This window comes from Gavia stellata, chromosome 4, assembly GCF_030936135.1.
Source record: "Gavia stellata isolate bGavSte3 chromosome 4, bGavSte3.hap2, whole genome shotgun sequence".
Lineage (NCBI taxonomy): Eukaryota > Metazoa > Chordata > Aves > Gaviiformes > Gaviidae > Gavia > Gavia stellata.
In genome coordinates, this window is record NC_082597.1 from 67647281 (window position 1) to 67668417 (window position 21137).

Sequence of the window (21137 nt, forward strand, 5' to 3'; positions counted from 1 at the left end):
GCAAAGTTGCAACTTGGAAAGTACAGTAAGGCGTGTGACTAGAACACGCCTCGGTTTTCAGGAGCTTTCTGCAGCAGTAGGTCTCCAAGCAGTTACTGGAGGACCTAAGGTGGTTTCTGATGCAGGCAGATTGCTGTAGCAGAACGTCCTGATAATTTTGGGCTGTGGCACTAACCACACATGTCTTTGATTAGATGCCATCGCCAAGAACCAAATATAGCAAAGTCGTTCCTGACTTTTACTAAAAAGTGAGAAACCTGCTCCATAGAGGAAGAGAGGAGCTGTCTGTAAGCATTCTCAGTAACAGCCTTGCCTTGGGAATGGAGCCATAATGGACGAAGAAAAGGTCGAATTTGTGACCTAATTACTCACTTAATATTTGCAAACAATTCTTATCTGCTGTTTTGGCTCTTGTTTTAATGGGGCAATACATGTAGCACACCATGGGAAATGGGGTCTGTGTGCCACCTCATTCCCCTCTGCTTGTGCCTCCTCTCACTTCACTTCCTTGCAGGTGGAACAATATTAACAAACCACAGAATTTATAGATGAAAATCTGTCATTGCACAGCTCCCCTCGTGTGATCTGCCAGAAACACCTGGCAATGGCACAGAGGGTTTGCCTGCTGGGTGCAGCCCTGCCCTCGCTGCAATTCAGGATATGCCTGGGGTACCACTTTAGTACCGCAGGAGTCCGAAACACAAGGAATCGAGAAACCATTGGCCTGTTGGTCCGTTTGCCAAGCTCTCCTGCAGCATCATTGAATTTCTGAAGCCACGGGTTCCCCCGTAATAAGTGTGCTTGTTGTGAGCCCACGGAAAAACTATTACTATGTTAACCTGTTAACCTGTCGGGCTGTTTCTCAGGTCCTGCTTCACATCTGACCCCAGGGACCAAGCTGGCATGGACTTTTCACAGTGGGGAACAGTTGCTGTAGCAGGCTGTTGCTTATCCTGCAGAAGAAGAAGAAAAAAAAAAAGCTTAGCAGTTTTACAGTAATCCAGTGGAAAATGGACTTAAAAAAATAACAGTGGGTTGGGGATTTTGCTTGTTTCCCATTATTTTGTTTTCGCTACAAAGTATTTCAGAAAAGTGCTTGCATGACAGGGGATGACAATGCCAAGAGAAAAGCCCTTCAGGAGAAATGGTCCTCTCCCTAGGAAATGCTAGAGTTAACAAAAAGACCAAACAAACCCCAAACCCACAACCCTACAGCCTCAATACATATTTAGATAGCTATGGAGATATCTGGAGCTTTGACTCATAAGTTTTCCAAGTGGCAAATAGGTCTTTGATGAAAGGTCCTTCTGAGACATTTTCATTTTTTCCTGTAAATGTGTCTGGGTAAAATTTGATTTCCTGGTGAGCCAGTGCCTAACGTTTGATATGGAGTTGAGTCCCCCCGTCACTCTGAGAAGAAAAGCTAATGTATTTGAAATGTTCCCTGTGTTTGTAGGTGATGGCAGGGTTGTGGCAGAATTAACCACAAAGGAAGTGTCTTAGAGTCACCAGGCAAGTTACTTTAGATAAGTACAGTCTCACCTGTATGGGCTCTTCCCACCATAGCTGGGGTGGCTGCTGACTCGCTAAAACTCAGTGCAGCTTCAGATGGCTTGTCTGAAGCCTCATGAGTTTGGGAAGAAGGGAAATGGGATGAACTTGCATCCCATGGGCGAAGCACTGCAGGGGGGGCCCTCCAGGTCCAGCAACCGTCAGGGCATGTTGCGGCGGCAGCAACTCTGTCTTAGCGAGCTTGGTGCTTTACTGGTTCAAAACTTCATGGTCTCTGTACTAAAGCTATTTTCCCTACCAGGACTGGTGAGTCTAGTGTGAAACAAGTGTGTGGTAGGGTATGAGGGATTATGCGTTTTTGGGACTAGGAAACAATAGTAATATAACTATGTTGTTTTGACAGATGCTTAATACACGTTTTGTTTTGTTTTGTTTAGAGCAGACCATGGGATCTGGAGGGAGGGGTCTGGATTTGCCCTGATTTCACCATAATTACTTAGCCTTAAGGTAGCAATGTAAAGAAATACACAAAAATTACTAAGGATAATAGCTTTGGGGATGTTGCAGAGAGTTGTTGTTTTGCAAACAATTTGTGGCACGAAATCATAAACGCACGTGCTTTCCTGGTGGCAAAGGACACATGAGTGCTTTCTGTGCTTCTGGGAATCCTTAGCCTGCAAAAGACCTGCAGCCAGGGATGTAAGATCCACCCTCAGCCAGGGACGGACTTGAAATGACCATGGCATATAAAAAGCCACGCAAAAAGATGCGGCTCCACCTGACATCTGCACCGAAAGGTCCCTGAGAAGGTAATGCGGGCATGTCCTCCCCACCCTTTCGTTGATGATCTGTGGCAGGAAATTGTCTGAAGTTTTAAGCCAAACTTACCAGGTTCTGAAAATGTAAGTATTCACCTACTTCATGCTTTCTGATCCTTTTCCTCCTTTTCTTTTCTTTTGGGTTCCCGTGCACTTTACGGTGCATGTATGTTGACTGTAGGCTACTTGGGCTATAATTGTGGCACAACTACAACTCAGTCCTAACGTTGTCACAATTACCTCTATCTTATTAAAGCGTAAATCATGGTTCAACCCTGTCATCTTTAGCATCACTCCTCTAACCTTACCCTTAGTAGCTTTGTGGTTTGGGATTCTGGTACGTTAGCTACGCGATCCCCTTCTAGCAGCCATTAGGGAACTCATTCTCCTCTGTATTTGTACTTACTGCAGAATCCTGTAGTCTTGCTGCCTTGCTGAGTGCGGATGTAGAGCCTGACTTTGGGTTACTTACCTGTATATCTCTCGGGGAGTCCTGTGGGGTTTTCAGCAAGATACCTCGGTTTCCATTGCATGCTCCCCTGTGTTGTGGGTACAGCCCTGGACTGCAGCTTCGTTGCCTTGTTTGCCAGTCCCCTGTCAGCAGAGCAAATACCTTTATTGCCATGTTTCAGGTTCCTGCTCTGTAAGAGGAAAATTGCAGCAGACCTCCCTTACAAAGTGCTTTGGGAGCCCCTGATGAAAAATGCCATGTGGAGCTGGGCACTACTCTGTACCTGCACTGTATCATTGCCAGTGCAGCTGGGATGGGAGCTGCAGTCCGAGATGAACCCTTACTCCTCTGTAGCACCCAGCATCACTCTGTAACCATTGTGACCAAGCGTTTCAGATGTTTGAGAACAACCCCTGGAAGCAGCACCCTTCCAGTGGCAGTGTGAGCTGTAATGCGGTGCTGGCTGTGCCGCGGACAAGCAGACTGAGAGCTGCTGCTAAGGCAGAAATCCCCAACAGCTGGGGCAGGGTTTGACATAAATACCGAGACACTGACGTTTGCATTTCTTGTTTTCTGGACACATTCACGATTCTGTTAGAAAAGGCCTGTTCTTGAAAATGTGAAGGTGTAGGGAAATTCCTTTGAAAACAGCCTTGTGCTAAAGCAATTAAATAATGTTTATGTCAGATGATTAATTCCAAGGGAAGGATGAAGTTGCTGAAAGGAAAAATAACAGAGTGAAAACCGTCTGCAGGTTTTTTTTTCTTATTGGAAAGGGAGGGCTTATTACCAAGATTAGCTTTTCAGAGGTATTAAAGTAGGTTTCAATAGCTATAAAGCCTGGATTGTTTGGCACCAGCATCTCAGTTTGTAGCTCTAAGTGTCTGCTTGCATTTAATGTAGGTGCAATAAACATGTGTGTGCAAAAGAATTCATGGAAAAAAACCCAGTGCAAGTGCCATAAGAAATGTGTTGCAGTAAAATGCAAGCATAGTTAAGTGAAAAAAAGAATATTGATACCCATTTCTGAAAAACGGGAGAACTCTGAAACAACAATGAAGAAGTTTTGAATGATCGCCAGATCTGATGTTGTCTCTGGATTTGCCCCCTATGTCTATACCTCTCTGTGTCCTGTATGGCACCTGTACTGTGCCAGAGACAGCACCACTGCCCGGTGCTGATCAGTACATACAACAGAGGCAGTTTTTTCCTCAGTAAAAGCAAGAATTACTGTCCCTCTCCATCCTTAGGAAGCCCAGGCAGTAGCAATGTGCCCAGCCCTCCAAGAAGGCAGAGAAACCGTGCCGAGAAACACACTCACAGCTTCTCTATGATGGGATGTTTTTCTGATTTCTAGATTGAGTTTTGCCATATCAAGTGCTTGCTTGCGAGGCTACCTGTGATGGAATTGGTGTTCTTAGTTTTTCTCACCTTGTAGCAGTCTCATGGGGAAGTTGCTTCGACGTCTCGGTCCAGGCAGGAAAGCCTGTAGATCTCTGTCTGGAGCGTGGGCAGGTGCGATGAGCTTGCTGCCTGCAGCCTGCCTGCGTTCAAGTGTGGGATTCAGCTGGGGGGTTCAAGGTGTGCCAGTGTCTCGAGAGGGCTGCTTTTTTGTCCCTGTGTATTGGTGGTCCCCAAGTGTTATTCCCGATCCTTCTGCTCCTTTTTTCTTCAGGGGGAGCTGCCAGGACTAAGATAGCTTTTAAGTCTAAAACTAAATCAGGTGCTAAGTAACTGCGTTGAAGAATTATAGATAAGCTAATGAAATTCCTTGAGCACTAGGAATTGAAATCCCTTTTTAAAAATGCCAAGTCGAATTAGCAGCGTACCAAGTACAGCAACCGAAAGCACTTCATTTCCAACTCAGAGGGGCATCACTGGAAGAATTAACATAACCCTTGAATTAAGGTAAATAATTACTGAATTGATTTAAAGTTATACAGGAATAAGACTTGTGTTCAAAATGCGGTTTGCTTCACAGAAAATGCCTCAGTAGTTATGTGCGGAGAGCCATGAAAGTGCCGTGAGGCTGGGTGCTGGAGGAGACCGTGTGTGGTTCCATGGAAGGGCAATGAGGAAGCTCTGCTAGCGCATCTCAGCTGTTCTGGGCCAGGCGCTAGAAGGGACCGGCTGGCCCTGATGTAGACATGCAAGACCCGGGCCGGGACTCCTGCCTTTTGATGTGCCCTCTGCCACCTGCTCCTGCCGCGGTGTTGGCTACAACACTCGCTCTCCCGCCTCAGCTTTGCAATTTGTAAACCAGAATTAATTGCAGCCACCACTGGGGTTATTTACATACTTCCCTGTGTTATAATGTTTTTCACTTCCACGGTGCTCCAGTAATGCTCAGTATTACTGTCATTACATGAGGCTTTCTTAGCTTGCTGTTCAGAAAAGCAGCTGCCTTTTGCGGGCTGGTGTAAGCTACCATTATGCTGGGTGGTATTATGTATGCTACTGTACTTCTGGCACCCAGGTCTATCATTCAGATTAATTTGGAAATTGTGTAGTGAATTGAGGAAAACCGCTGTTGAACTGGAGTTTGTTAGCCCATAAATATAATCAGTCCAAAACCCCCTGTAATTGTGTAATAAATGCAGTACTGAATGGTCTTGCATATACACCAGTGCTGGAATATAACTTTTGGTACCTTTTCCTTTTCCCTTTTTTTTTTTTTTTTCCTTCCAGTATGGGGTACTGCATCCTTTTTGTCCACGGTCTAAAAAAGCTGTCTGTGTGGTTAAGTAAGTGGAGAATTACTGTTCTGACCCTCTTTGCTTTACTGCTGCTGCTCTTCTCTTGGAAGACCGTGAAACAGAATGAAATCTGGCTGTCACGAGAATCCCTTTTCAGGTATGAGTGATGACGGGAGAATACTGGCAATTTGTATTGTTTAAAATAAGTTTGTTATGTGGAATAGTTTCCTTTAGCATGAGTCCTGCTATTGATGCATTGCTGTGATTAACATTTTGATTATTATAAAATAACACCTACTTTCTGTTTTCTGGGAACTGTGCAAAAACTGGTGTCAGCACTTTATATGCTTATGCACAAACTTTGGTTCTGGCAATCACATTTTTAAGACATTCTGTTTTTAAATAACTTCGGTTCTGTAGATTTACCAATAATGTAACACTTCCATTTTTAAAGACATAGCAAAAGTTCATTGCAACCTTTCAGAACACCATAGTAACACTATTGAATATATTGAATTTTCTTTAGCGATGTTCTTAATGACAAAAATTAAATGCCATGAAGTGCCAAACTTAATGTACCATATTTCATTTTATTTGATTACTCTTTGCCAAACAGCTCTCTTTACAACCTCATTTATATATTTTTTTGCACTGAAACAGACTGTTTCATTTCGCGTTTTGCTAGCAAATGTATTGCATTTGCCTCCAGCTGCTTTCAGCAGTTGTCTAATTGTGAAGTAATTGCAGAAACACAGGTGATCTGCACACGGGTTGCTTAGCTTTATTTTCTAACTTATTGGCCAGAGCAAAGTTTAATTTACGCAGCACTAAGGAGTATGAAATTATTTTCTATGTGTACCCTTCGGTCTTCAGGAAACGTTGTAGTGGTTGGAGCTCTGTTAGTGGGATTTCTTTCAAAAAAAACCTGGAATAGGGGGTTCTTCACTCTGACGTGATTCATTGCCCATTTCCCCGAAACACTGTTTGCTGTTCAAACAATAGCAGCCATGGTGACTGCTCTGGGCTTGCGCAGCGATCCCTGTGAAGCTCGCCTCCAGTCCAAACCCTTCTGGCTAACGGTGGCTGCTCGGAGGAAAGCTGAGTGCCTTTCCAAGTTGGATGACTGTCTTCTTGAAAGCGGGGTGGGAAGATGGCAATTCCATATGCTGAGTTGCAGGCATCATCTGGCATTGCGTTCCGTACAGTTGTGGTCACCCATGTTTAAGAATGATGAAGTCGAACTGGAGTGAATGACAGGGGGACATCTCCTCCTACTAAGGAGCACTCTTGGGATGATATGGGGTGCCAGGGCATCTGTCGCAGAAGGGAAGGATAAGTTTGTGTCTGCTTAGTTGACACAAAAGGACTTCTGTCCATCCTACCTCCATTCAAAGCAGGGTGACCATCTACAAGACAGCTCAAATTCAGAAACTGTGCCACTGCTTCAATGCAGAACCGAGCTGGAGCTAATACACCTTGCCTCAAGGTAGGGATTTGGTGTTGCCCAGGTTAGTATGCGGGGCTTGGTGGCTTGAGTCGAGCTGGCTCACATTTCAGCTCGGGTCTTTTGGGGACAATTCGAGGAGAGAGATCTGCCCTGGGCTTTTGAGGAGAAGGCAAGGATGTACGTGTGCTCCTGCTGGGTCACCTTGTATCATGGCCTGCCCCTGAGAGCAATCAGCAGCAGATGCCTAGAAAAGCAATGTAAGAACAAGGCCAGCAACAGTGATGCTTCTCTCCAGTCGTTTCCCAGCTTGCAGTAATCTGCAGTTTAAAGACTTCCTGAGTCAGGAGTTACTTGCTTTTTTTTGCTTTTAACAGTCACTGATGGACTTTTCTTCCATTAATGTCTCTGACTACTTTTTCAAATCTATTTATAGTTTTGGCTTCTACAGCATCCGGTGCGCTGGCTTCTGTCATTAAATTACACAGCGTGCACACTAAGATTTCCCTTTTGTGTGCTGTGAGCCTTCTGCCTGATCATCTTGTTTGGTGTGCTGAATGAGTAGTGAGTAACCATCAGCTCGTCACTTGTCCTCTGCCTTCCATGCCTTTACCCCCATGCCCTCACCCAAGGCTGTCTCTTTTTCACACTGGAGTCTGCTGGTTTTGAACTCTCTTCATATGGAAGCTGTTCTGCATTTCTGATCCTGCTTGTTAGTCTTTGCTGGATGCTTTCAAACGCTAATCTGTCATTTTGAGGAGACCAGAATCACCTTTCAAGAGATATGGGCACCACAGTAATGTAGGACTGCTTTCTGTTTTTTGTTCTCTTCTCCTCCTAATTCCTGATCTCTCACTTGCCTTTTGTGACCTCTCCTAAGCACTGGGTGATATTTTCACAGCACTGTCCACACGAAATCCAAGAGCGGAGTAGAGTGTGAGTGGAAGTGTTTGATTTATAGACATCAGTCTGTGCAGATTTATGCAGATTTAGAGTATGTGTACACACACTTTCTGATAGTTGTGCCTGTACCAGAATTGCATTTCATCTGCCATCTTCTTGCCCAGCCCTCAATACCATGAGATCCTTCTGCAACTCTTCATAGTTAGCTTTAATTCCTGCAGTGTGATTCACATTGGTGTCATCAGCAAATGTGTTGCCTCCCTGTTTGCTCCCTTTTCCAGATACTTTGTGAACATGTGAAGCATCTCAGATGCCAGTGCATGTCTCTTGGGAACCCTGCTTGCAGTCTTCTCCAATTGTAAAAACTGTTCACGTACTCGTGCTCTTTGCTTTCTTTCAACTAGGTATTGATTCACAAGAGGACCTTCCCTCTTACTCCATGATGCCTTTAAGAAACTGAAGTCTTTAGCAAGGGATTTTGTCAAAAGCCTTTTCGAACATTCAAGTGCACAACATTGATGTATGTGATTCTGACTGACTGGGCTATATTTGGATTTTCATAAAACCTTTCTATAGTTTCAGTACCACGTACCTGTTGAGTCCATCAAAGAACAACAGATCTGTCCACCTAACTTTCTGCAAAATACAAGGTTAATTCTTCTCTCTTGGATTGTAGTTATCCAGAAGTTTGCTAGAACTAGTCTTTATTATGGTTTTCCCCAAATTACCTGGATTGGAATCAGACTTGCTGGTCTGCCCCCAGATACCTCCCCTGGAGCCAAATGACATCGTGTTCATCACCTCCCATTTCTCTAGTGCCGAGTCTCATTTAAATGATAGGTTATATACTGCAGCTAATAGCAGCTTCACATTTTATTTCCTTTGGATGCATAGTACCAGGCCCAATGGATTTGTAACTGTTCTTGATGTTGATTTGTTTTAAAGCCTCTTTTACTGCCACTTAGGTTTGAGACAGTGCTTAGGACTTGCTCCTGTAAGGAAAGGCTCCCATGTGGCAACCTCCTTCAGTTCCCTGTAGCGAGCACTGGTGCAGGTAATCAATCCATTTAGCTTTTCTGACATGGCCTTTTCTTCTTGAAGCACTACTTTTAGACCTCCATCATCTATTTGCCTTAGGGGATCTTTGGCAAGTTTCCTGTTATCTGTTGTATTCCCTTATTAGCTTCGATGGCTTTAGCAAGTTTTCCTTAAATCTCTTTTGGTCTACCTAATTATGGTTTATGTTTAACTTGCTGAAATTTATACTCTTTTCCTTTTTCCTTCTGTAGCTGTGATGGTCACTTTTTAAAGGGCGTTTTTAATTTCTCATAGCCTTCTTTACAATGCTATTTAACCATACTGGCCTTTTTGTTGTCCTTTTAAAATCTTCTCTGATAGGCGTTATACATCTCTCGTGAGTCTGTAATACAATAGGACTCTTCTTGTTGATGGGAAGGAAATGCAAAAGAAGAATAGTATAGCAAGAAGGTAATGTCATCCCAGGAGTGGGAGATCTCATCTTTGGGGCAGAAGGAGGACACTATATATAGGCTGATGAGGAGAGGAGGGAGAAGTGGATGGAGGCATGTGCAACAGCAATGAATTAAAAGGGACAGAGCAGGAGAAGGAGATAAGGAACAGTAAGGAAGTATGAGGGAAAATAATAAGGAAACAGAGCAAATCTATAGATGTGGGAAAGGAGACATAAATCAACCTACTTGGTAGTCTCTGTGTGTGTTGAATTTTTTTTTTTTCAAGTATGTGCTGAGAGACTCTTTACTCCCATTCCTAGTTCTTCATTCTTCTTTCTCCAGTTGCTGCTTTAATTAATTACTGCTTTTTCACTCCTCTTACTTTTTTTTCCCTTCACCTCTACTTTCCATTCCTCCATTTACTTGGATATGTTTCTTCAGGGTCAATCTGTCTTGATTCCCTTGTCTGAGACCTGTTCTGTTATACATGCTTTCTCTACGCTGGTCCAGGAGACGTTTGTGTACTCAGCATGTTGTCAGTTTTGTGCTTGTACCCCATTTTGTCCTGTTCTCAAGGCTTACCCCACTTTGACATTGTGCAGCAGCACTGTTGCCGTCTCTGGGCCATCCTGACTCTCAGTTTCCAGCCCAGGGGCCAAGTTTTGGCCAGGTCTTGGATAAAAGGAGCAGTGTGGGGGAGGATGCTGCTGTCTGAGGAAATGATGCATCTCCACATAGGTGCACAAGCATATGAGCAAGGACTAAATGAGAAGCAAATGAACCACAAGTATAAGAAGTGGCCAAATATATATATAGATCTAGATATTTGAGGCATATTATTCCAACAGATCTCTAGAAGCTCTAAGCATAAGCAGTTTGTCTTACTGTATTGGCAGGTGGACAGGGAGGGCTTATTTGTTAAATATTTAAGGAACTACCCTATAGAGCAAATGCACAGGCCAGTAGGTCAGGATCCAACTGCCGTCAGTGTTAATGCCTGAAGCCAGGGAGAGGGAGGTGAGGGCTGTGTGCTAACCTCTGCATCCGCTGTACCGACTTTTTCAAGGTTTGTCAAGCTGCCACATTTCCTGTTGCTCCTGGAAAGCATTTGCATGCACTGCCCACATTTGTGACAGCGCCTGGAGACGCCGTTGTAACCAACAGGGGAACTGTGTAAAAGTGGAGCTTTCTTAGTCAGCAATTCGCAAAAACCAACCCAGCCCCAAAGGTGGCATTTGCTGCTCTGTTATTTTGTTAATTCTGAAAGCTAGCTCAGCTGAGGAGAGCAAATCCTATTGCATTTTGTGCATCTTCTACAGAACAGTTTAATATGGCCCAACATTGATATCTGTGAAATCAATACAAGGGTAGGAGGCCAAGAAAAGCGGTTGTTTGTGTGATCCAGAGAATAATTTGTTGTAGAGAACCTTAATTGATGATAATGATTCCCAAAGCAGAGGAAACCCCATTGGGTGTCCCAGGGTTCCTGCTGAGGCAGGAGTGGCCTTATTTCCTTCTAAACTGAGCACTTTTCATACGGAAATCACAGAAAATCAATGAAGCCTCTGCCCTACACCCAGTCACTTTGCAGAGCAGAACATGCACTTAGGAAAACAACAGGGGGGATCACAGGAGACTTTTCCCAACTGAAGTGGGATTTGGGTAATGCTGGTATTTGAGGTTGGAAAATAACCAGTGGTATTTTATTTCTCTGATTATGGCTAATAGGCTTTTGCCTTTCCATGGAGAGGAAGTGTTACGTAAAAGGGTTTGCCTATTGTTTATTTTCCATTTATGTCACTTACTGCTGTCGTAGAAGTCAAAAAGGAAGGAAATCCTCCGGAGAAGTGACATCCGATCTCGGTGGGCTTGTTTCTGGCTGGAGCCAGATCAGTGCCATAGGTTTTCAGAAGGGCATGTATGTGCCAGGCTGGGGAAGAGGGAAATAGGAGAGTTTGGAAAAGCATGTTGGAAAATTAGACTGAAATTGTGAGAGACTGGGGGCTTGTGGGATGCAGAAATGGAAAGACATTGTGTTCTGCTTTGTTATTTATACTCCACCCTTTCCTGCTTGGCTTTCATTATGGACGTTATTGTTTCCTCTGTCAACGAGCAAACAGTGTTCTCGGCTGGTCAAGAATCAATTAGCAGGAGTGTTTGTCTAAACTCTCCTAAAAAAATCCCCTCCGCATCCAGTGCTGTGTTTGCTACTACCTCCCACCATGCAGAGACACCAAGCAGCCTCAGTCATTGCTAGGTGCATTTGCAAAATGAAACACCCCCCTCCCCACCCGTGCAAGGAGAATAAATAGGTCAGGGAGTGCGAGCAGTGTGATGCAGAAGGGATCATAAGAACCCAAACTGATTTCTGTCTTTCCTATGTCACCCCTGCCCCAGCAGAAGCACACAAATGAAAGAAGCTTTATTAGTGATGTTTTAAGAAATGGGACCAGCAGGATTAATAATAAATTCCACTTAAAGGGAAACAGTTCAGAACTAAAATATTTAAACATATGCATCTTACTGTTAAAACCATATCTCATTAGAACTGAAATACTTGTGCATATGTAATATACTCCTCACCATGTCCTCAGTTTGCTCTGTTTCAGCAGGGGCTGAGCAGAGCCAGCAACTCATTGCATATAGCTCTGAGATAGCAGCAGTTTTGAGTGCCTGTGTCCCTGCCTGTAACGCTGGTACTGATGTGATGAAACCCTCTCTGTATAAGAATTAATATTCCAGTAATGCCCAGAGGTTGTAAGTGTGTAGTTAATAGCTCCCAAGGCCAATGGAAATTAACACAGCCATAGCAGTCACACATTACTTGCTGCCGGTGCAGTATATCTTTGTGAAAACTAATATAGAAAATCATTCTCTTAAGAATAGCATCAATTAACTGATTTAATTCAGCGATTAGTCACAAAATGTCTTATTCCTGTAGTGCTCCCAGTAAGTAATTTGGAAATACCTGATGATTAGGAAGGCAAATGCAAGGTGTATTTTTAATTTCAGTACACAAACTGTGCCTGTGTTGTGCTGAACTCTGTAAGGCAGCCGTGGGCGAAGCTTTGGAAGCTCTCACGAGTAGGCATTAGTGATGCTTGATACCACTGGCTGCAGGTAACCAAAAAGATACCATATTTGCTGCCATGATTCTTCAGCACCTTTTTACAATGAAATCCCTGACAAAGGGTTTCCGCAGCTGTGGGTGTGCCCTCTCCACTGGATAGGGTTTGCACCCCACTGTAGGGGCTGTGTGCGACCCTGTGTTATCATGATGAACTTCCATGCCCACCAAAGTTAAACAGGAGAGACAAACAAGGCAAAGCAACAAGACTTGGGAATTTCCTAATCCCTGGTTTTCTTACCTGAGGAAGGAGGGTCAGAGATGATGGGGAGAGAAAAGACAGCAGTGGGCAGGGATCTGCTTGTGAGCAAGGAACAGTGCTTTGTCTGCTTTTACATGAACAGATTTATCCATCCATCCATTTCCCATTACCTCAGAGAGCCCCTATTTATGTGCTGGAAAGGATTCCTCTGTTAAACAGAGTACTGACTTCTCTGGATTCTTGCAGAGGAAATGTTTCCATGGCGTACGTGCTCCTGTGATTTCTTTCTCTCTTTAACCTTGAAACAGCATTTCCTCTAGCTGTGCAAGGTGTACCTTGCTTTCTGTGCTCTCAATTAAGTAAATAAGCATATGCTTGCTCTTCTCCTTTTGTCTTTGTGCCCTCATTATTAATTCCAAATGTTGAGTCTACTCTACGTGGCAGGGGGGATGAAGGGGAGGGATGGGGTGGCTGTGCAGCCACATGCCCAGTCGTATGTTATAACATGAGCGCGTACAACTTGCCAGCTAAGGGTGAGAGTCCCATTAGCCCTCACCTCCTGGCCATACTCTGCTCAGCACTAAGCAGTGCATACGTGCTGGCTGAGTACTCAGAGCATGCTATGCGTCCCCTCTAGCAGCTGATGCATATGGAAAAGGTACCTTCTTTCTGGTGCCTTCAGCCAACAGATTTAAATCAAGATTTTCATAAGGCACTTCATGACACTGAAGTTTAAACAGGGAGCCTGTTATGGCTATATTATAGAAAGTACTACATACTTTCCTCTCTAAATATTAGCTTTTTTAGGGTCTTTCAATTTAATAATTCATATTTTGAAATATGACAGCATCTGGCCACAGGGAGTGTTGCAGTGTTGGTGCTAGAGGTGCCCACAGTGACAGCAGCCAGGATGAGTTGAATTGCTGCCATATATTTATGCCCACCTGGGGCACATGGTGTGCCAGTGTGTGGAACAAGCCTGGGGTTGTAATGTGAGCTGTGTTGGCACGAGTGCACAGGAGGTGACAAGGCGCTCAAAATCCACAAAACTTTTCAGAAAAAGAGACTGTGAGAAGAAGGTAGACCTTGGGGGAAGGTGGAGTAACCTGGCTGCTAACACCGTCCTGCTTCTGTTCCTCTTTGCAGCTCAGGTGTGAAGACCCTGCCCCACAATGCCAAGGTGCACTACAACTACGCCAATTTCCTGAAAGACCAGGGCCGTAATGTCGAGGCGATCTACCACTACAAAACTGCTCTCAAGTAAGTCCCTTGAGGGCCTGGTGGAGCTCCAGCTGTGTGGTGCAGCCTGGCATTAGCCCAGCCCTTCCCCGCCAGGCACGGGGTGAGTTGCCTGCTCTTCACTCCTGGCTCCCGGGGGCAGTTTGGCTTTCAGAGGCTGGGAAAGTTCCCTGGCTCGCTGTTTGCGTGTCATTAAATGAGGTAGTCTGGCTTTCTTCCAGCTCCACGTGTGTGTAATTGTGTGTGTGTGTGCGCGCGCGCACATTTCAATATATGGGATAGGAATGTTACCATAGCTACACTTTGAGCAATGAGGTGTCATTTACTTGGCTGAATGTATGCTGGTAAGCAGGAGGTAGTTGTCATAAATGCATTTTCAGGTTCCTGGGCCATTTATCTTAGTAAATTGTTAATGGTGCATGCCTGGAAAATGCCAGTGCCGTAGCCATCTGAAGTGCAGTAATAATAATAGTACTTACTACTTGCATTGAGGCTTCTGTCCACAGAGCTTTGCTTGAACACTAAACTAATTGATCCTGAAAATGCTCCTGTGCAGTAACAGGATAAATATCATTATTGTGGTTCTGTACAGGGGGAAGCTGAAGCAGGAGGCTGAATTGCCTTGCCCATAGATGCACGGTAAATCTGGGCCCAGGGTTGGGCTGTAAAATGGGACATGTCCTATGGTATCTCTGAAGGACCTTCCCGACCACCTGTGGATGGGGTCACTCCCTGCGAGCAGCATCCCTCCACTCACTGCTCCTGCTGATGCTGTTAGTGCAGCTCCCCGCTGCCTGGGCAGCGCTTGGTGCATCAAGCAGGTCACCCCAGTTCCCAAAACCTCTCCCCTCTGGTCCTGGTGGCTTGGGAGAAGAGACAAGCCCCTCAGGGGAATAAGTGCAGGGAAAAGGGGTGGGAGTGGCAAGGGAAAGCAAACATGGAGGGTGCAGATAATGTATTCGGGAATAAAAGCATATGTGGGAAGGACAGACAAGGTGAGGAGTGGCTCTGATGGACAGCAAGGACAGAGCTCAGCTCCACAGGGCATGTCAGGAGGTGAAAGAAATGTTCTTTCCTGACACGTGGTGTGGCAGGAAACTCCAGAAATTACATCTATGTTTTGTCTTCTGGCCAACTGACAGGGTTATGCCAATGGCCCTCCAAGGGCTCCTGACCCACCCAGGTTAAGCAAGCAGGACAGGAGTTCATTGTCACCGAGGAGGGGCTGAACATGGGTGAAGGTGATTTTTAGCTTTTTTGAGCAGCATCCTGTTCTGTTTTACCATGCTGGGCATTTAGGAAGTAATTTAGAAAAACCTCTGTCCTATTTTTTAATGTTTCCAGGAACGGAAAATCCAGCACGACCATCAATAAATCGTACTGAAGGTTAATTACCTTGGCTGTTGAAAATGTCCTCCTTTATTTTTAGTCTGATTTGTTTAACGTCAGCTTCCAGTCATTGGATTTGTTTACACCTTTGAATGCCACGCTGAAGATCCCATTACCAAAAGTCTGTTTTCCATAGAGTGATCAACTCCTCCCTTAACCTGCTGCTTGATACAACCCACTGATGTAGCTGCTGGTGTTTTCAGTGTTTTGCGAGTTTTTGCAGTCCTCCAGTTGTTCCTGCAGCTAGTTTCTGAACTTTCTCCAACTTACTAGAAAAGCCCTGAAACCAGAAAGTTAAAAAGAAGAGGGACTAACGAAAATTATCCAAGTCCTGCAATGAACGTGCTAGTGCACAGAGTAACATAACTGCTCCTACCAACATTGCCTCTGCTTGTGTAAATGGGATTTGCTGACAAAAGATTTTGCTCTTCTCTAACTCAGCAGCCCCCATTTATTATAATGCTGTCTTCTGCTCTGCAGTATTTCAGTTACGAAAGAGCCTGTTTTGAGAACTGATGCAAACATTTCCTCAACTTTATTAGATAGCACGGTTTGTGCTGCTGGTATTGTTTATAGAGCAGTCGAAGCCTTGTCAGGGCTTGGAGCCAGACAGAACCAACTGTGCTCTTCTCTGTGTGCTTGGTGTCTCAGTGGCACTGGTGCTAATGCTCCGCTTGCTTCAGTAATTAGGATTAGTTGGCACTTTTGAGAAGTGAACCCCGGTCCGCACATTGCGCGTTTGCTATCTGAGCTGGTGGTGGAGACCAGGAGTTGGGAGTCTCCTGATGGCTCTGTCACTGGGAAGCGACATTACTTGGTCCCACCACCTCGTCTCTCTGCGCTTACGCTTTCCTTATTTTTGCCCCTTCCTCCCACCCCTGTCACAGGGAAATTATTTGGGGCCCATGTAATAAGCAATAAAACAGTCTAAGTAAAAAGTGTAGTGTGTTCCCCTGTTGAGAATTACATTCCCTGTTTTCCCCTCAGACATACTCCTTCTGAAATGCCTGGGGTTGCGTGTAGGCCTTGCAGCCTCTGCTAGGTGCCTACGCTTGATGGCTGTGTTGAAGCGGTGGAGAAGGCGATGGATGTGGGACAGGCAACATGATGGTGAATATAGCGGAAGACCCTAGACAGGTATCGCAGATAAGAACAGATTTCATGTCCAAACTGTTTACCCATCCTCACAGACTCTAGCTGTGCAATCACTGCTCTGATTGTAGACCAACTACTCTACAGTTAGAGAGAAGGAAGTAGTAGCTGTAACATCCTGACCAGATTTAGATGGTTCAGGGTGTTTTTGGCCACTGACCTGATCTGAAGATGGAAGAACAGCTGGGAAGCTGAAGCACCACTTACTCCATGAATTTCCTCATCAGGGAGCAGGCAGGCCAGCAGCTCCGGTGCTATCACAACAAGCTTCCCTGATTTCCCCCAGGTACCCCTCACCAGGTGTTTGCTCTCCGGATGAGGCCAGGTGCATCCACAGTCCCGAGATTACAGAAAATGCAAGCTCCTCAAGAGGCTTTGCAATCCAGTGGCAGCACCATCAGAAGTACGGGAGATCAAAATATCGTATCTGTCTAGTGTGCAGTGAGCAGATCAATAAGGGAATTAATAAGGAAATGGAGTCAATAAGGACATGGATTGCCGCCACCCAGGAGCTCCTGGGAAGTAGGAAAGGGAGAGCGGCATCACCTCATACCGGCTCCATCTGAGGCACGTACGTGGGTGGTGGCTCGTCTATCATTTCAGCTCGCTTCTAAAGCTTGTGCCAAATTACAACGTAGGTCTGCTTGATCTCCAGTGAATGAGCTTAACTGTTTGCTAAACAAAAGTGATCTTGTCAGTCCACACTCGGCTGCTTGAACCGCTTGCAATTACCATTGCAATTACCATTCCACCAACGTAATGTTTCCGCACGCTGCTTCTCTGCCAGAAGTGTCGATTGCCATGTAGCTATTTAGTGAAGCAACCCATTGCTCCTGTGAAGTAGGCAGGTGATGTTGTGGCTATAACTGTGGGAAAGGATGTTGAAGTGCACACAGGTTATGCAGTGAAATAATAGCAGCTGAGACTAAATCCTGGGAAAGCTGATTCCCGGTGCTTTAATCTCTTGCTTCCATTCCTACTTTCAAAGGCAGGCAGGATCCTCTGCTGGCACGTGTTAGTGCATCTCTGTTAACTTCAGGACAGATAAATAATGGTGGAGAAGAATGTGTTTTCTCTGACAGTGAAACTGCAGGGCAGGTTTCCAAGGCAAACTCAGCAATTGATCCTGTCAGCCACCTGTTGATGTCATTGCAGGTGGCCTGTCAAAAAAACCTCATTCCTCACCCCAGCCCAGGGGCCAGTGGCACAACACCCTGACTTAGGTTTAGGTAATTAGTCTGATCTAATCATGCTGTCCAAGGGGGGGGGAATGAAAACTGAAATCAAATGCAAAAATGGAGAACAACGTTTGGAGAGGGGGAAAATGAAAAGAAAAAAATTCTCTGTATGTAGGAAAAAGCTCCTCCTATACGTTGGGTTCCTAAAAGGGGAATGGAAGCAGAGCCCTTTGGAGATGCAAGATGAAGCAGACCTGATGAACAGCTGGTGTTCTGCAATTGTAGCAGTGGGTTATAAACCTTTCAGTTTACCTTCAGTAAAACAAGAAAAACACACTGCTGGATTAGACTGCTTCGCTGATTTGCCTGACATATGGTAGTGACCCCAGGAGATACTTGGGGTTTTTTTTCACTGCAAAAAGTAAAAGCCAGAAATACTCCATCTGAGATGCGAGTTGACCATGGCTACTCTGAAAGCTGGCCTTAACGTTCTTGCTGCTGCTTCTGCTGCAGGTTTGCGACTGTTGCCAGGAGTTTGGGAGCCCCCCTGCCGCTGGAGATCAAACAGTGCTGGTCTTACCTGAAATAAAACTGTTCACCACTCTTGTGTTTGTGAGTGAGAATATGAGGTTGTGCAACCTCATGCAAATATGAAGAACAACTCTGATGTGGTAATGAAGACATTTTTACTGTTGTTGATAGTTACCAAGCTTTTGTCCTGCCTCTCCCCAGCCTTGTTTGCTTGACATTGGCTTGACTGTTTTATTGCTCCTTAGGAATGCACATGAGCTGACATGCAGAAAGAGAAAAGCAGCAGAGCCTTAAAACCCCTTTGATGAACATTCATTATGTCTTTAATAACCCTTTTAATAACCAAGGGGGAAATTTTAATTCCCAAAGCAGCTCTGTCATACCCTCTGTATCTCTGTATGTGTGTTTGTTGCCAGGGCTATGCTTCCCATGGATGGCAGATGGATGTGAGCAACAGCAGGTGGGGCTGAAGGAGGTTGCTGGGTTTCTTGCTGGAGTTGGGTGAATAAATGTGCTAATAATAATTCTGTGCTATTCAAGCTACATTTCTGTGTCTGGCAAAAGGTCAACATCTAAAATTTCATGTTTGCACTTTTGGACATAAAACATACAGATTTGCCTTTTATTAAAAAATGTCAGTAGAGTATTGTGTTTAAGTTAATAGTAGGGGAGAGTTATCTTTGTGTAAAGGCAGACACTGTGACCACCAAATGATACAAAATGGTCACATTGGAACTGAATTATTTCTTCATAACTGATTTTTGCCGGATGAAAGTCACAGAAACAAACTGGGATTGGGGGACCAAAAAAGGAAAAGTGCTGGAAAGAAAGAAATACAGACAGTAAGGCCAGGAGAGAGAGAGAGAAAGAGAGACTCAGACTGGCCCTGCAAGCATCAAGCACACTGGGGCAACCCCGAGCTGCTCTCTTTCCCAAGGGAGGCATGGGCAAGTGTGTGAACTGACTCTTACCATCAGTAGAATATCCGATAGCATAGAGTCCTGCAGGAGGTATCCACTGCATATGTAATACTGTGAGTTTATGCACATAAATGCACCTCGGTGTGTACATGAGAGTGCACGTACGTTTGCAGTGTGCTGGTGTGTATGTACGTGTCCATCAACAGGTTCATAGCCACAAGCTCCCCTTGGACTTTCCCTGCCAAACACTGCTGACCGAACAGAGCGGGAAGGGGACCAGCCTGCCACGCAGAAACCTCGACTTCCCTTGTGGCATCCTCTGGGGAAGGGAGCCTCTGGGCAGCAAGCAGGAACCCTGGGGCTGGCTTTCTTTGCGGCTCAGGGAGCTGCTCTGGTGCTCAGCCTTGAGAGAGAGGAGAGAGTGGGCCAGGAGGCAGATGAACCAGTGTGAAAACACGGTGCTGCGACATGTGTGGTCTGGCTCTTGCAGAGTTTGCAAATAATATGGCTTAGGGCATTGCTCGCAGCATGGAAACTGGGACTACTGGTTTGTGGCATCAGGAAGCATCACGACATCATGCTTATGTATACTTGGTACTCAAACGCAAACTAGATAGGGGAGGGAGGAGGAGGAAGCAGTGTGGGTACCGTATCTGGATCCCTCACTGAGAAATTAAAATTGATGCATAACATCACTGGAATGGGTGGAAAAGGAGCAAGCGAGGCGGCTATTTCTCCTCACTCCACTTCAGAAGTAAATCCCTAATGCTGTAAGGGAGACTCAGGTTTCTTGCTAAGCTTTCCCACACACCTACCCACTGGGCTTTTATATATCTTAAATCAACAGTGTCTGGGGTTGTTTAAATTCGGTTAAATTGCAGTCTCCACGCAGTAAAAAAATTGTGTTCATACAGCCCTTTATGTGTGTGTGTGTGCCTTGAAAATGCCTCTCAGTGTGGACTGCAGGTGGCCTTGGATACCATCTGTGATTTATTTCTGGAAAGAATTAAAATACCAGCACCATTTGTTAGCCTGTTTTTACAGTGAATCAAAAATGTGCAGCGCTGCTTTGCTGTGACTGCCAGGGCCACATTTGCTCCTGAAACGTGAGTGCCCTTCTGCCACTTAATGTTACTTAGGTCAGGCCCTTGGAGCAATCCCTCTGGTTAGGCATTTGATGAAACATCTTCATAGAAACTTCACATAATACCCTGTGTTAGTGGATGTTACAGACTTGAGGCAGACCGTGTCCAAGCAGTCAGAAACATCTTTGTGCAGTGTTCTTCTGAGCCACCCTTTGACAATAGGCTTTTGGGGTAGTTGGTGCTCTCGTGTATGTATGTGGTGGCTGTCCTGAAGCCAGACAAAATTGTTGAGTGATTTAATAGTAATTGATGGCTGAACAGGCTGCCTGATTATTTGAATCAGAAACTTAATGACCTTTACAACACAGTGCATGGGGTGATGGCCAAATTACTTCAGCCAGTGTAATTTATTTTTGAACCTGTTCTCTATAAAGGACTAATTCCTGCCTGTTTTGGGGTGTACTCCACCTCTGCTTAGTTCTTCTGGTTTTTATTGATCAAATAACAATCAATCAAGGCACAGGCTTTTATTTACTCAAAACCAAACTGGTGTAAGTGCAACCATGAGCCCTGATGCAGAGGCAGTACATGTGCCATGTAACTGCATGGGCAGCGATGGAAGCTGAATGTCCCTGCGGGGATGGGCAGGTGTGTGTATAACCACCCCTGGACACTGGTATTTACAGGCAGGGTCCCTTCCTAGACTATGGCTTCTGTCATGGGTGCAGGTCCTTCTACACTGTCCTTCAGGGACTTGCTGGCTTTCCAAATGCATCTTCTTGGAAAAGAGCCCCCATAGCTATGAGAATGACTGCTCTATAGCTTTCCTCAGCCACTGCGTCATTGCTCTGATTACTTACGTATCAGGGACTGATGCTAAAAATCTGGGAATGGAAAATGCTTCCCTAATGAAGCTGCAAAGCTGTTGTCTTACTGGGACAAGAGGTCTGTTTCATTTTTCACATGGGCTATGCAAAGAGGTACTTGTGGTTGTATTTTGCAGATGTTTGAGTCTACT

The 21137-nt window shown here is 45.0% G+C and overlaps 1 protein-coding gene across 1 annotated transcript in view; it reads left to right on the plus strand.

Annotated features, from left to right (window-relative positions):
* Positions 1 to 21137, plus strand: part of TMTC1 (transmembrane O-mannosyltransferase targeting cadherins 1) — a 148577-nt gene that overhangs the window by 93694 nt on the left and 33746 nt on the right. Inside the window, exons 10-11 of the mRNA XM_059816444.1 lie at positions 5470 to 5634; positions 13772 to 13885. Coding sequence (XP_059672427.1) covers positions 5470 to 5634; positions 13772 to 13885 — 279 coding nt within the window. The remainder of the gene's footprint in view (positions 1 to 5469; positions 5635 to 13771; positions 13886 to 21137) is intronic.